The following is a 17070-nucleotide window of genomic DNA, read 5'->3' as shown; positions in this document are numbered from 1 at the left end:
CTATTTTGCCTACCAGATGCCATCTGAACACCCAAAAACGGGCCACACACAAACACACACACACACACACACACACACACACACACACACACACACACACACACACACACACACACACACACCCCTACCACTCAAAAACATGGCATACTTTATTGTGAATAAAAGTTCCTTTACACCTTTTATGCTTTTTATTATATTCAATTTATAAACAATAAACCTCATGAAATTATGCCATGTTTTTGAGTAAAATAAGCAGCAATTATTACATATTATTTTGGATAACCACTGGCTGGTGTATGTCAAACATCCCCAGGTCAAAGCTGACTGATGCAACTAAATTCATAAATAAGAGAGAGGAAACAAATATGATTTGAATATGAAAACACAATGTGTGTGTGTGTGTGTGTGTGTGTGTGTGTGTGTGTGTGTGTGTGTGTGTGTGTGTGTGTGTGTGTGTGTGTATAAAGCTTGTTGGTAGAAGAAGAGAAGAGAAGATATTGTCCCCAGCTGGACAATGCATATAACAAGTGTGAAATATTTACAAATGATTGTTTTTGTTTTTTTGGAGGCCCAATGAATTGCAATGCCCAAAGCTTGTGTGTGCGTGTGTGTGTGTGTGTGTGTGTGTGTGTGTGTGTGTGTGTGTGTGTGTGTGTGTGTGTGTGTGTGTGTGTAAAGCTTGTTGGTTGATCAGATTTTGCCCCCAGCTGGACAAATGCATATAACAAGTGTGAAATATTCAACAATTCTGGTAAATTTCAGGCAAATATGTGGAAGGAAACCCGTTATGACAAAGTTATGACAAATTAAACTTTCCAGATGTGTCAAAGAGACCCCAGGTCTGCAGAAGGGTTAATACATTTTGCATTGTGTTTCTAACATTCAATTTAAAATACTGCATTTTCTTCAGAAAAATAATTGTATTTAATAAATGCAGTATATATGGTTTAGATTGTTAAACCACTAACTCTTAGAAGTACTCCTTGCTACTGCATCAATATTTTTTAAGGTTTCTTGTGTTTTCATTTTTCATCCAGTAATAGGCATTTTTGTATTTCTTTGCCAGAAACAAATAAATCTTATTAACTAAGTGAATTGTATAAATTTTTTAGTTTTAAAAAGGTAGAAAAGAACACAGATGGTACCAGAATTGGATTGGAAGAGAAAAAGTGGTATCGGTGTATCCCTAAACAGGACTCTTGACAACTGATATGTTTTCATCTTGTCTTTTTGGCAATTTTGGAAGGATGTCTTGGTCTTGGTAATGTCACTGTATTTTTCCTCTTAGTGAAGATGGCCTTCATGTTGTTCCATGTGAGAGGGTGGAGCCAACCTCACTGCCAGCAAACACCCAGTAAAAGCTCTGTACACAAATCCGGCTATCCCTTCAGCACAACAGTTGAAAGAAAATTGAAAGGAGCAGCTAATCAGAGCATCAGCAGCTACCCTCCACCCTCTTTGTGTAGCAGGGACAGTAAAAAAGGATGCATTCCTGGCTTTATGTCACAAAGAGCTTATCTCCCTTTTCGTCTGCTCTTGAGAGTAAGAAGACAGTGAAGATGACACTACAAGAACCTGCCGTAACTGAACAACTATTTCTGGGTTCTGTCTTGCCACTGCACTTGTCTAGTCAGAATGCCACCACTCCCAGCCAAGTGATGATGCCTCTCTGCACTTTTTTAACTACTGCCCGTCTCCTACTCATCTATCATAATGACAATGATCCAAGATGGCGGCGCGGCAGTAGCACGCAGCGGCCTCTCCGGATTCAATACGGTGCTAATTACGTTTTTAAGTTTTTATTTACGGTTTTGAGCCCGACCATTGATTCTACATGGATGCCAGAGACAGCGGTGTTCATGTATACAAACATGTATACAAACACCAGGACCTAATAAAGTACAGAAATCGTGTAACAACCAACCTGCACGATGATGTACTGGTTAGGCTTCGTGACCTCGGCTTGCTGCGGAGACCAGGCCTCCAGTCCCCGGTGTCGCCTGATACCAGAGACCAGGGGAGGGGACGCCGAAAGCGGTTCGCGAGGAAGCGGAAGCGTGGTAAGCGAGCGGGCGTCCGTGCTAGGCTAAAAACAAACCCTAGCCGGCCGGCTCTCCCATCCATTCTACTATCCAACGTTTGCTCCCTGGACAATAAACTGGACTACATCCGACTCGAACGCTCTACACGGAGAGAGGTTAGAAACTGCTGTGTGTTTGTTTTCACGGAGACGTGGCTCAGCGACAGAGTTCCGGACGCCGCCATTCAGCTGGACGGGCTAACTTCATTTAGAGCCGACAGAAATGCAGCTCTTTGCGGTAAGACTCGCGGTGGTGGTGTGTGTGTTTATATCAACACGGAATGGTGCAAGAACTCTGTGCTTGTTTCTACTTACTGCTCATCGTCAGTAGAGTTTGTGACTGTTAGATGCAGACCATTTTATTTACCACGGGAATTTACTACTGTTTACATTGTCGGAGTTTACATTCCTCCTAGCGCTAATGCTAAAGAGGCGCTAAGTGAGCTATACGGCGCTATTAGCGACCTACAGAATGTTCACCCCGACGGACTTTTTATAATCGCCGGAGATTTCAACCATGCAAATCTTAAGTCAGTGCTCCCTAAATTCCATCAGCATGTGGACTTTGCTACGAGAGGTGAAAACACGCTGGATCTTGTTTACACAAACATTCCCGGCGCGTACCGTGCGGAGCCCCGCCCCCACCTCGGCTACTCAGACCACATCACTGTTATGCTAATTCCTGCATACAGACCACTCGTCAGACGCTCAAAACCGGTTCTGAAGCAGGTGAAAACCTGGCCAGCAGGAGCCACTTCTGCTCTTCAGGACTGCTTTGAGTGCACTGACTGGAATATATTCAGGGAGGCTGCAACCAACGGCGACTCCGTCAACTTGGAGGAGTACACGTCAGCAGTGACCAGTTACATCGGCAAGTGCATTGATGACGTGACCGTTTCCAAGACCATCACTACACGCCCCAACCAGAAGCCGTGGATGAATGCTAATGTGCGTGCTCTGCTGAGGTCTAGGGACCTAGCCTTCAGAACAGGGGACAGGGTGGCCCTAAGAACAGCAAGGGCCAAACTGTCCCGAGCCATCAGAGAGGCAAAGCGTGCACATGCCCAGACAATCCACAGCCACTTCCAGGACAGCGGTGACACCCGGCGCATGTGGCAGGGCATACAGGCGATCACAAACTACAAGACAACTTCACCTGCTTGTGATAGCGACGCCTCCCTCCCAGACGCGTTGAACGAGTTCTACGCTCGGTTCGAGGTACAGAACAACGTTACGCCAAGGAAGACCATCCCTCGTCCCGACGACCAGGTACTCTGTCTATCCACGGCCGACGTGAGGAGATCTCTATGCAGAGTTAACCCACGGAAGGCTGCTGGACCAGACAACATTCCTGGCAGGGTGCTCAGAGAATGTGCGGAACAGCTAGCGGATGTCTTTACGGACATCTTCAACATTTCCCTGAGCAGCGCCGTTGTTCCTACGTGCCTCAAAACTACCACCATCGTTCCTGTCCCAAAGAATTCTACAGTGTCTTGCCTCAATGACTATCGTCCCGTTGCACTCACACCCATAGTTATGAAGTGCTTCGAGAAGCTCGTCATGAGGCACATCAAGACCCAGCTACCACCCTCACTTGACCCCCTACAGTTCGCGTATCGTCCAAACCGCTCCACAGACGATGCCATTACCACAGCCCTCCACTTAGCCCTCACCCATCTGGACAATAAGGACACTTATGTACGAATGCTGTTCATAGACTTTAGCTCAGCATTCAATACAATCATCCCTCAGCACCTGATTGGGAAGCTGAGCCTGCTGGGACTAAACACCTCCCTCTGCAACTGGATCCTGGACTTCCTGACTGGGAGACCTCAGTCAGTCCGGATCGGGAACAGCATCTCCAGCACCACCACACTGAACACTGGAGCTCCTCAAGGCTGCGTGCTCAGTCCACTGCTGTTCACTCTGCTGACTCACGACTGTGCAGCAATGCACAGATCGAATCATATTATTAAGTTCGCCGATGACACGACCGTGGTGGGTCTCATCAACAAGAACGACGAGTCAGCATACAGGGAGGAGGTGCAACAACTAACTGCCTGGTGTAGAGCCAACAACCTGTCTCTGAATGTGGACAAAACTAAAGAGATGGTTGTGGACTTCAGGAGAGCACAGAGCGACCACTCTCCGCTGAACATCGACGGATCATCTGTAGAGATCGTCAAGAGCACCAAATTTCTGGGTGTTCATCTAGCGGAGAACCTCACCTGGTCACTCAACACCAGCGCCATCACCAAGAAAGCCCAGCAGCGTCTCTACTTCCTCCGAAGGCTGAGAAAGGCACATCTCCCTCCCCCAACCCTGACCATGTTCTACAGAGGGACCATTGAGAGCATCCTGAGCAGCTGCATCACTGTCTGGTTTGGGAACTGTACGATCTCGGATCGCAAAACCCTGCAGCGGCTAGTGAGGACAGCGGAGAAGATCATTGGGGTCTCTCTTCCCTCTATCATGGACACTTACACCACACGCTGCGTCCGCAAAGGCAACAGCATTGTGGATGACCCCACACACCCATCACACACTCTTCACCCTCCTGCCGTCTGGAAAAAGGTACCGAAGCATTCGGGCCCTCACGACCAGACTGCGTAACAGTTTCTTCCCACAAGCCATCAGACTTCTCAATAACCGAACTGTACTATACTGAGCACAACATACACACACATCATCTGTATGGACTGCACAGACCCTCACAAAACACACACACTGTTTTGCACACTTTTCTGCTGTTTTGCACATATTGGACAATATCTCAGTCATCTGCTGTTTTTTGCACAACTCCATATATAATCCAAAGGACCTGCTGCTAAGAACCTGCTGCTGTTCATTCTTTTACTGCACAAAATATTGTTTGAACATTCAGTATTTACACCGGTCGGTCGGCGCTGTTTCTGTTACTGTTTATTGTCTTTTGTGTATTGCATTTTTTGTACTTTTTGTATTGTCTTGTAACTTAATGTCTGCACTGTTTTTTGTCCTGCACTGTCTTTTGTCCTGCACTGTCTTGCTTGTCTTGTCCTGCACTGTTTGCACCAGGTTGCACATTTGCACTTTATGTGGCTAAGACTACTTACATGTCCTTAGCCCTGTCTTTGTTTTATGTAGCACCTTGATCCTGGAGAAACGTTGTCTCATTTCACTGTGTACTGCAACAGCTATATATGGTTGAAATGACAATAAAAAGCTTCTTGACTTGACTCTTGACTTCTTGATAATCTTCGTAGACCACGCCACCAGATACCACAAGGCAGTGCCACTTTCGAAAAGCTTACTGACTGATCTGTGCCATCTGTTGCAGGTGAAGCAACTGAGGGCACTTTTCTACCATCCTCAAATTTGGGATATGCGAAGAAAAGATTTCTACTGTGCTGTAATGTAATGTGTAGAAATAATAAAGGCTTTTTATTATAAAAAATTATATTGCTGATTATTGTACATCATCTAATGTATTATTGTCTCAAGCCTAAGTGGTGCTCAAAGTATCTAACGAACTAATTTCTAACTAACTAAAAATTTCAAACTTTACATGAAGAAACATAAAAAAAAAAAAAGATCAACACCCAATAGATGCCAACACACAAACTACTCTTACAAACAAATCCACATGCAGAGATTAAGGTTATTTTGACATACCCAATCAAAAGAAGCGCAGCACAGATGATGACAAATGCAACTGTGTACTTCACTGCATTTTTTGCTTGCTGTAATGAAAGAGGTTGTTAATTTGCATAAAATTAAAACAGCATTTTGATTTTGAGAATTTCTCGAGCGATTGAAATAACTGGACATGAACATGCTGTATAAAATAAACTTAAAAATCTTTACCTAGGAGAGCAAACTTTATCTCTGAATTGCTAACTAAAAATCTAAGTTAATAAACTATGTAATTGTGATTGCATTGCCGAGCTAAAGTAGCCCTGTGGCAGGACTGAAGTGACTATACTGTAGGGATAACAATGGGTAGGGTTAAACAATGGTTAATTATTGCTACTATCTATTTAAATTAACTAATTGGCTTTAGCTAATTGAGTTATTCTATCAAAGTCTATACAAATCATTGCATCATTCATTTTCTTGGTGTCTATGAAAATAAAATATAGATGATAAAAAATGGCCTGTTGTACACTCACTGTTTACTTTACATTTACACATTCATTCATTGAATAGGCCAATCATGTGGCAGAATCACAATACAATAAACATGGAGATACAATTCACGAGCTCCGGGTAATATTATTCAAACATCAGCATAAAGAAAAACATAACATTAAACAGTTGAATGAATAAGTGTGGCTTCACAATGGCTTAGATCGTGGTAAAAATGTTGGTACAAGATGGGTTTTAGTTTGAATATTTCAAAAATAATGAACTCCTGGGATTTTCACACACAACATCTTGTATGTTTTCGACTTCCTGACAGCACAAACCAGTCTAGCAATTCTCTGAGCTCTCACATACAGTTTGTATCCGCCTGTAGACCTCCCACTAACAGGATGTTTACAGCATTTTCTGAAATAATCCAACCAGCCCATGCAGTACCAACAACAATGGTTAAAGTCTTTTTCTTCACTGTCTGAACATTAACTTAAGCTCTTGACCTGTATCTGCATAATTCCCTACTTTCTATCCTTCTATTACATAACTAATTTCTTATCATTTCAGATTAGGAAACAACAGATCCCATCAATTGAGGCAGAAATCTTACCAAACATTTGTTGGTGTTATCATCATCTTTCTCTTCATAGTAGAAGTAAACAAATGGAATCCAGAAGAAGACGCTGAAGAGGATGATGGAGTACAGAGCTGTAAAATTCAAAATTCAAAGTCACTGATCTCTTTTAGGCATGAAATTGGATGTTAGGGCTTCATTAAAGTGAGTCATAACAACACTGGCACAAAAGCAGAACACCATAAGCTATATTAAACATTACCCCTGCTACAATGATTACACTAGAAGGTCATAGAGAGTGCTGAGTGTGTAAACCAGTCCAGATGTAAGGTTCCCAACTCAGTCAACTGAATGTTCCATACTTCCATACTTATTTCCATTTATTTTGATATGTACATTTTACAACAAACCGATAACTAATTCGATGCAGAGGTTAAGGTATAAAACCAAGGACAGCAGTGGAGTTTCTATCCATGATGTTCAGTAGGACTTTAGAGAGTGAGAAGATGCCTGAGGAATGGAGGAGAAGAGTTCTAGATCTTTAGGAACAAGGGTGATGCGCAGACTTGTAGGAACTATGAGCCACACAATGGGTGATGTGCAGACTTGTAGCAACTAAGAGACACACAATGAAGCTATAAGAAAGATTTGTAGAATCTAGGCTAAGAAAGGAAGTGGATATTTTATGGCAGCAGTATGGCTTCATGCCCAGAAAGAGAACTAACCATGCAATTTTTGCTCTGAGAATGTTCATGGAGACGTACAAAGATAGTCAAGAAGGAGCTGCGTGTTTGTGGATTTAAAGAAAGCATATGACATGGTGCGGAGAGATGAGTTATGGTACTATGTGAAGGTGTCAGGAGTGGAAGAGAAGTACGTCAGAGTAGTTCAGGATATGTATGAGAGGAGTATAACAGCAGTGAGATGTTCTGTAGGTCAGACAGAGAGGTTCAAGCTTGACGTTGTGATCTGTGGTCAGAGAAGGGAGCAGGTGGAGGAAAACCTGGAAAGGTGGAGGTCTGCTTTTGAAAGAAGAGGAATTAAAGTCAGTCATAGTAAGACAATACATGTGTATGTACAAGAGGGAGGGAAGTAGAACAGTGAGTTTAAAAGGGGCTGAGGTCAAGAGGTTTTTAAGTATTTGGTGTCAACCATTCAGTGTGATGGGGAGTATACAATCAATATATTGGAGTATTCCAATATACAACCATCAAACTTTCAAAACTTGAATTAAATACCGGAACAGCATCTCAAGTACAACCACACAACATTTGGGCCCCTCAAGGTGATTTTAGTTGCATGTGTTGCATAGTGTATATATCAAGGTGTCAGTATTGGCTATACTACACCATTGGCTTCCCTGTGAATTCAAGCTACTTCTCCTCATTCTCATATTGAGCTCTGTTCACCATATAAATTTTAGAATTTTTGGATTCAATCTACTCCCAAACTCAAGAAACTAAAACACACAAGCACTGTTATTATATAATTGATAAGATATATAATATGTTTTATAACTGTTATACTGTGACACTGCTCTTAAATGATAGATTTAGCTAAATCTTTGAGTTCTGGTAGCAGGTGCCTATATTCTCACCATAGCAGTCGTTAAATTATTGTATACAACATATTCTTTTCCGATTTTTACTTTCCTATCTTTGTGTTTGTCTGATTGTAAGCACAATAAATGATGTGAGCTATATATAAGCAATTGGCTTTGGTAAATATAACAATCTTGATCCTGAGTGATAAGGAAGTGGCTACTCAAGATTCCTTAGAGATGCAGGAAAGTACAAGGTGAGAGTGGTTATACATCTCATAGGTGATAGTAGCTATTATAGCATAAGAAATAGGAAGATGAGAGTTGCCTATTTGTGGCATCATTGCTTTCATCTGCACATTTCTTGTCTCTCAACACATAATGGTGGGTGTACTTTGGTCACTTTTAACTTAAAAAAAATTAATCATAAGGAATTGGATGCATTACACAGCAGCAAATATAGTCATTATAGCTATTTGAAAACAAAATATATGACATTATACATAAACAAAGGTGATCAACACACTAATAAATAATAGTGAAAAAAATCAAATACTGGTCAATCAAAACCCAAAAAGTTTGACATGAATAGGATTAAGAAGGGCTATCACACTTTTTAAAGATATCACCATAAAATTATAGTTATTTGGAGCACCACTGTAGTGGCATTGATGAAGTTCGATCTCCACCTACAGGCAGGACAGGGAGCAATTTAATGCATGCAGCATAGAATGAAGATGAAACTTGAATGTTACATTCATATACTCAAAGCCATGGTGCTCTGACTTGCTGTGAGTCACCTTTACTATTTGGTGTGAGTATTCATTTGAAAACTAACCATAAAAATCCACAAACCATAAAACCAGCTTCACACAGATCACTGTTAGTTAAAATAGTTAAAAAAATAATAGTTAATTCAACAAAATTCAAAGAAATACAGAAAAAATTAGAAAAGATAGTAACATGAGACTTTTTTTTAAGAATTTTGCTCAAAATATTTGTAATAAGGGGTCAGCAAAATTCAAGCGCAAGATATAAAGAGGTTAAGGTACAGATGAAAAAATTTTAGGCGTATTCAGGGCATGGGAGAAACTCACTCCAGCGTTCTTCATAGCTGCAATAAGTTTGTAGATATCTTCGTATTTCTTGTTTTAGTCTTTCTGATTGTCCGTTGTATTGGGGGTGCTAGCCCAAAGATAGAATTATGTTGACTACCAGTATTTTGCAGAAGGATTTCAAGACCCTTGACATAAACTGTGCTCGTCTGACTGAAATGTCCGCTGGAATGCCATAATTCAAAGTGCTTTGGCAGTTTCCATAGATGTAGGTACATTATTTAAAAGAATCAATTTACATGCTTTGGAGAATCAATCTACAGCTACGAGGACTGTCATAAAACCTTTAAAAGTTGCTGAAGTCTGTGGTATTGGAGTGGTTCTAGGTGTCCTGCAGACAGGCACAATTTTGGGCACATATGACGGAGGCTTTGATGTTATTCTCTATTATTATTTTATTATTAGTCATTATTGATGGCCACCGCATTAAAGTGTGCACAGTCTGAGGTCTGTGGGTATGTAATGCAATGTGGGTGGGCATTCAAAGTGGATGTTTGTTTAGTTCAGTCCTTTGTATTTCCTACATGATGTCTCAATGTATGTGTGCTATAATCAAGCACACATAGATGATTGGCGACAGCTCGTTTGCTTTGTTATTCTAGGATCTGGGCCCATAGGTTACCATGAAATAGATTTGTGTAAATCACAAGTAACATAGCATCACAAGCATGGAAAGCCTCAGTGTTAGCTTTTTGGAAAAAAAATGCACATGGGTGGATCTTGGCCGAGGTCCCATTGCGTTGAGAGACAATGGGAGCAGTGGTGAGTCTGTGCTTGAGAGCATCAAAGTCTGTTTGTGCTGTCATTTTCCAGCATGGTAGCAAGGATGTCGTATTCCACATAGAAGGAAGTTAGAGGGGTTCCTCTGAAGGTTTCTTCCTCATATCATCCTTGCTGCCGTCACCTCCGGCTTGCTCATTGGGGATAGGGATAGATATATAGTATTTTAAAATTTTAAGTTAATTATTTTTTTATTAATTTAAACTTTAATTGTATATATTCATTATACAATTAAAGTTTATTTATACTTATTTATTATTATTATTATTATTATTAATTATTTTCTTTTTTTCTCTTTTGTTTCCATACCGCTATAAAGCTGCTTTGAGACAATGGGAATTGTTAAAAGCGCTATACAAATAAATTGAATTGAATTGAATATTATAGCTGAGACATGATACATAGAATCACCATTATGAATAAGTGCAGGTATGTGTAGGCTAAGATGATAGGGATTAGAGCTCATTGGAGTGGGTTTTGCAGGACAGGTTGCACACCAGTGACCTGAACATCCGCTGTTGACGTTCCTCTGGGGACACTAGAGTCTGCCCTATGTGCAAGGAAACTTTGATGGTGGGAAGGTCCAGCAGTGGCTGTGATCATGGAGGCCTGTTGGCCAGCATGATGTATTGTGTCAGAGTGGTTTTTATCATGGCACACAAGTGCTGCTTGAAAATTGGGGTTAAGATCTTTCCAAAACCTATCCTTCAAATCAGCGTTATTCCATCCACTCTGCATGGCCTGCATGTGGAAATTTACTGTATAAATGGCAGCAGAGTTAGAACCTTGGGGGGGGTTGTATTATTTGAATTGCAATGTCCTGTCCACCGGTTGGACATTCGAACACCTCTCGGACCTGTTGTGTGAAATGAGCATAAGAGGAACGTACCAGCACATCCATGTCTATTGTTGCAGCCACCCAGTCCAGAGCTCTCCTGATGAGGAGCATTAAAAGAAACGTGCATTTCGTTGTGTCCACTTGGTATGCCTCAGACTGCTGATTTAAAAATGCCTTACATTGGCGAGGAACTCCTTTACAGCGATCGGTTGAGTTATAGAATTTTTCGGGTAATGCCATGCATAAAGACTCTGATCTGGAAGAAGGTGGAATATGTAGTGCTTGGAGGAGATTAGCATTGGTGTTTAGAAGTGCGGCGAGTTGTTCCTGGTAAGGCGCTAGCTGTTCTTCTTGGTGAGCTAACAGAGCAGGGAGCTGGAGGTGAAGTATACTATAATGAGAGGTTGGTGGAATCCATGCGCAAGATATTGATGAACCTAAGAGTCTAATAAACAGAATCCAAAGCAAACAATCCAAATCAACAGACAAACTCATGAACGTAGAAAACAGGCAAAGAGTTTGTAAACCAAAACAGCATTATCGAAGAAAACAAACAGACAAGGGCTAGGCTAACAATGTGATCAAAACAATAAACAGAACAATAGGTCATGCATGGTAGGGAAAACAATACAGACAAAGAAAATGGCTTGGTAGGTTGCCGATACTTCATGTGGATGTGAAGTGTGACACTTTGCTTTTATGCCCGTGCACATGGAAGTGAAAGTCAGAAGCCAAACCTCTGTGAACCAGAGCTCACCATTCTGGTGAGGGCTCCCTCTGGGGAGACTGATGATAGGTTGATTTGAAAGACTCATTGTTAGAATAGAAGAGATGAATAGAAGAGTCGTTGCTAATTCATCTGGTATTCAGTTCTGTGTCATGTTGATATGCACAATAAAGTGTTTTTATTCTGATAACCCTGTAATCGTAAAAAGAATGTGGTCATTGCTGATAACCATGTGCTTAGTCTTAGAAACCTGGAAGCATCCCAAACCACTTATTACCTAAGAAATATATAGTATTTTTATGCATCCAGTATAAATGACCAGTTATATCATGAGATATTTAAACTTTATCAAGCGTACACTATTTTAGAAAATGTCTATCGTAGCTCACAATAGTATTAACTAGGATGGTTTAAAACACATTTCTCCTAAATACACTACTTTCCTTATTCTAATATGTTTAGATCAGCGGAATGTGAAATAAAACCTATGTGCTTCAGAACACTCCTCCTTAAGTCACACCAGCAGGATTGCCATGGATTTTATGGCCCAGTGAACTACTTTAGAAAAAAACAAATATTTTTTTTTTTCATTTTGTTTCCCCACACAAATACTAAGAGAAAGAAGAAAAAAAATGACCCTTATCTGTCTGGGTGCTGGGGCTTGAACACCACCCATCTGAGTTGTAACCAGAGCCTTAAGGCACCACTGTTTCTGTCCAAAACCCAGTGTATTCTATGTTGTTTTTGTTTTGAAAGTTTGCTTTGAGAGTAGCTTTCAAAAGACATTTTCTAACAGAGAAATGTTCTAACCACCACATCTCCAGTTTCTACTGCAAGCAGCATACAATATTATTTAAAGCTAGAATTATACTTTGTTTTAAATTCAAGAAAATTCCTTTCCAAAACTAGACAGACATATGAAGGAAGGTCATTAACAAAAGCTGACAATGTAAGTAAGCCTAATGCAACTAAAACTTGTATAATTCTCTCGCATTCACATTGGACACTAAAGGTGTGCATTAATTTTCTATTTTCTATTTTCTAAGAGCATCTATAACAGTATTTGCTAAAGATAAAAGAATGACTTGATTTCTTGAGTGTCAATGCTCTGAAATCAGTAGAAACTCAGTATTCAATAATCGTACAGCAAAGAGTATTGTTTATGCAAGAGCTTTTTTAGTTTCTCAGAAACATAAGCTGTGCATTTTGCCTAATTTATTCTAAAAGAGAATACATGCAAAGCATATGCGGGAATGGATAATTATAGTTGTCATAACAAGTGAGTTACTACTTGTAGCATGAGGCAATACCTGCAATAAAAGTCAGTTTGCACAGGTATTCCAGCTTCTCTAGGATGGCACATTCATATGTGCTGTCATAAGGAGGTTTGAAGGAAGTTTCAAGAGATACGGAAAGGGCCATAGAAAGGCAACAAACTAGCAACAGGACCAGATTCTGCTCCTGTGTGCGAGAAGGAACAGGAGGAGCACTGCCAGAGCCTTACAAAATGACCTCCAAAAGAGTCTGGAACTGGCATGGGGAACATGGTCTGCAGAATCCCTGGAGGGTCACAAAGACCTCCACATGCTAGCCAACAGTTACTATTACTGCTGTTAAATGAAATCCTCAGAGCCATTGTCAGACCTTACACTGGCGCAGTGGGCCCTGGGTTTCTCCTGGTGCTTGACAATGCAAAGAAATTAATTCAAGTTTGATCAATTTCAATGTAATTTCAATATTTTACTTTGATTTTCAGTGTGATTTGGGTTGATCATTTTGGTTTCCATTGACCTTTGTCACATAGTTTTGTTCTCAGCAAATTAATGTATATAAGTAAAGATTTTGTATCATCATTTTATGCAGAAGGCAGTGAGCAGCACTGCAAGTCACTTTCCTAAATGCACTGTTTTCCGCATATCCACAGTGGGCATGCCAAACTTGCCAAGCACCAACTCTGACGTTCAATAGCTTTGTGTCCTGAGAATGGATAGTGTGTATGGCATGACATGGCTTCATTTAACTTACATTACATTTATAAAATGAATAAATAAATAAATAAATGTATTTATTATAAATAACTAAATAATAAATAATGAACAATTTCTCCAGAGTCACTTAAGAGGTAGAACAAAATGAAGATTAATAGACGATGTTCTTTTCACACTGGTTCTTGAATTAATTAGTTGTGGAGTCTGCATTAGCATATGCTACTTACTGTAGTAGCCATATAGGACTGTGTCTTCAATTTGCCTCCTTGTTTCATTACTTGTAGCCCAGTCCTGAATTTGGTAAAACAAAAATAATGACAATGGAATAAACAATGTATATATACCCAGGCAGATATATACATAGGAGTCATCAACAATCTAAATACTGCATTTAACTCATGGTTAATGAATGTTTTACAAAAAAATTAACACACTTTTTACCAAGGGTTATAAAACTGCGTTTGCAGTGTCATCACTGCATTAAGGTGCCAAGCATGTACAGTGTGAAATGGTGTGATTTTTGAATGCTCCAGCTAGATGCTTAGCTGACAACTAGTTTGTAAGCATTCAGATATTGCAACGGCTCATATGTCTCATATCACATAAAAAACAGCAAAACACTAAACATTGTCAAAGTGCACGCTGTATTGCTAGTCCAACAAGAAAATCAATATTCTTTTCAGTGTCCTGGTCTGGTAGCCCCTAGTAGGATTACTACACAAAAACTAAATACACTGAATCTTAAAGTCAGCACTTTGGGTGTTGTAATCCATAGCCAGTTTGTAAACACTGTATATAATAACTATATAGCGAGGGGAAATAAGAATTATGAAATAAGTATATTGTTAATTATTTAATATTTAATATACATATAACATTGCATATAACATAAATTCAGATTTACTTGCATAATGTAATTACAATTTGTGATTTTAAACCTAAACAAATTCTATATTTCCTATAATTTCTATAATTCCTAAAAAAAAAAAGGTTTTACTTAAATAATAACATTTCAGCTTTGAGATGTCTACAGTCAGCATGCCTTCTTATTGCTTTTTTATGCATTTAATTGGCATTAAATGGGATTCGTACACCATACAACCTGCACATGAACTAACAGAAAAAAGCCCCAATTTGAGTTTAGGATGTGTTTCATATTGCCATTTATTTAAGCATTAAAAAATTGGTCTATAATGACCAATGGTGCTGCCCTATTTTGCTTGTGATGCTGAAATTTCCAAAATAATTATCATACCTTGTATGTACCATTCTGATACTTCATGAACGACACTAGAAAAATATCCACTGGGAGAAGAGCTGATGTGAAGAGTGCAATGGCCAGAGCACATATGGCTGTAATGGTAGAGATGACTTCACTCTCCTGGTGGCTCTGGTAATTTCGGATGTAGACCCAGCAGAAGGCTAAAATAACCTTAAAGTTAAAGATAAAGAGAGTTTAACTATGCAAATTAGTATATGCCAAAATAAGGGAAAATGTAATACAATATAAATTCTTAATAGTAACATAAAGGATAGTTTATAAGTTGTCTTTATAAGTGGTAATAAACTGCTGTTACTGAAAGGTCCTACTGACCAAAAAGCTTTTATTTAGCAAATAGTAGTAGACTAATAAGCATAATGAGATCAACCTTCTTTCAGTAGTAAACATCAACATATATCTAAAATATATACAGGAGCTTGAATGTTGAATTTCTGAAGTAAGAAAAAATGAAAAGATTGCCGATGTGTTGACCAACAAGGGAACTCTAGAATGTAAACAAACCAACATTTGCCTATTATACGCCTACAACATATAACTTTGACAAATTGAATTTAGCCAAAAAGGGTCAATTACACACTGGGAAAACGCTGCATATAATGTCTAATTAAAAATACTTCTCTTACCAACAGTACAATAGTGAATATAGACCATCCTAACACGGATTCAGTTAGCGCCATCTTCATCCACTTCCTGCAACAGACGGTGCCCCAGTCACATGATCAATTACACGAAACTCAAACACGGAAGTGGAATAAATAGGCAGTTGCACAACAAAATCTAAAAAAAAAAAAAAAAAGTAATAAGTAACTAATATTGATATTTATTAAGGAATGTTACATTGCATTTGTGAAGTGCTTTTCCCTATGGTTTAACAGTGATTTATTTTATTATTATTACTACGACTATTATTATTATTATTATTATTATTAGTAGTAGTAGTAGTAGTAGTAGTAGTAGTAGTATAGTATTAATGAGCATTAAGGACATTTTAGTATCTATTTAATTAAGCTATATTTTTGTATTTGCCATGCAATGTATGTAAGAGCATATACATAATTAATATATCTACACTTATGATCTTTAAACAGTATCAATTACTGAGAGCCTATGTGAACACAGACGTGGGCATGTGCAAGTTTCCATCGCTGTAATTGGTGAATCTAAATCAATACCCTTTTTTTTTTTTCAAAAATACAAAATAAATAAACAAATAAATAAATAACAGAACTCACGTAATTCGTGTGAAGTCAGCTTTTAGCCACATTATACCTTCTTTGCTTTATAATATTTATGGTATTACTATTCATACTATGTCAAATCAAGCAACAACTTTTACATTAACTGAAGTTAATAAAATAAACGTTTAATATACAAATAAGGCTTAATGTGCTTGTTGAACATTCGAGTCTAGATTTAGTGCCCCTTTGATGTTATTATCGCCTCCTCTTCTGTTAAAGCTTTTCACTAGAGCATGGCTGTGTGTCTGTGTTCACTCAGCCACAAGAGCATTTGTGAGGTCATTCAAGTTCTTCCAAACCAAGCTTGTTAAAAAATGACTTTATGGACCTTACTTGTGTACAGAGGCATTGTCTTTTGGGACATGTAGCTTCAGTAAATGGGAATCCTCATGCTACAGCATACAAGGATATTATAGATGTGCTACCAACTATGCAAGCAAGAGTTTCTGGAAGGTGCACATGTGGCTGTGATGTCCACATATTTTTTGACCATATATACTTCAGCATCTCACTTTGATAGCAGCATCTGAGATATTGACCAGTCCAAACTGGACAAAACATTTAAGCAAAGTTGGCAACAATGATCTTAGGAAAATGCTTTATAATTTTTTATTTATTCAGGCTAGGTTTGGGTATGAGAAAGAGTAATTGCACCATACAACATTTTATTATTTTTGTCAATGAAAAGCGCAACATAGATTATAATTAATCCAAATGTTTCAATAGGAATTTGGAATCCTCTCACGGTGTGTGTTCACGGTGTGTGTGTGTGTTTGTGTGTGTGTGTGTGTG

General features: G+C 39.1%; 1 protein-coding gene across 1 annotated transcript in view; it reads right to left on the bottom strand.

Annotated features, from left to right (window-relative positions):
* lmbrd1 (LMBR1 domain containing 1) overlaps positions 1 to 15816 on the bottom strand; it is a 39818-nt gene extending 24002 nt beyond the window's left edge. The window contains exons 1-5 of the mRNA XM_027174421.2: positions 15664 to 15816; positions 15014 to 15190; positions 13986 to 14049; positions 6807 to 6904; positions 5735 to 5802 (exon numbers count right to left, since the gene is read on the bottom strand). Coding sequence (XP_027030222.1) covers positions 5735 to 5802; positions 6807 to 6904; positions 13986 to 14049; positions 15014 to 15190; positions 15664 to 15723 — 467 coding nt within the window. The 5' untranslated portion in view covers positions 15724 to 15816. The remainder of the gene's footprint in view (positions 1 to 5734; positions 5803 to 6806; positions 6905 to 13985; positions 14050 to 15013; positions 15191 to 15663) is intronic.
* Between the last annotated feature and the right edge of the window lie 1254 nt (positions 15817 to 17070).

The sequence above is a fragment of the Tachysurus fulvidraco genome, chromosome 7, assembly GCF_022655615.1.
Source record: "Tachysurus fulvidraco isolate hzauxx_2018 chromosome 7, HZAU_PFXX_2.0, whole genome shotgun sequence".
NCBI classification, from domain to species: domain Eukaryota; kingdom Metazoa; phylum Chordata; class Actinopteri; order Siluriformes; family Bagridae; genus Tachysurus; species Tachysurus fulvidraco.
This window is presented reverse-complemented; position numbering and strand designations above follow the sequence as displayed.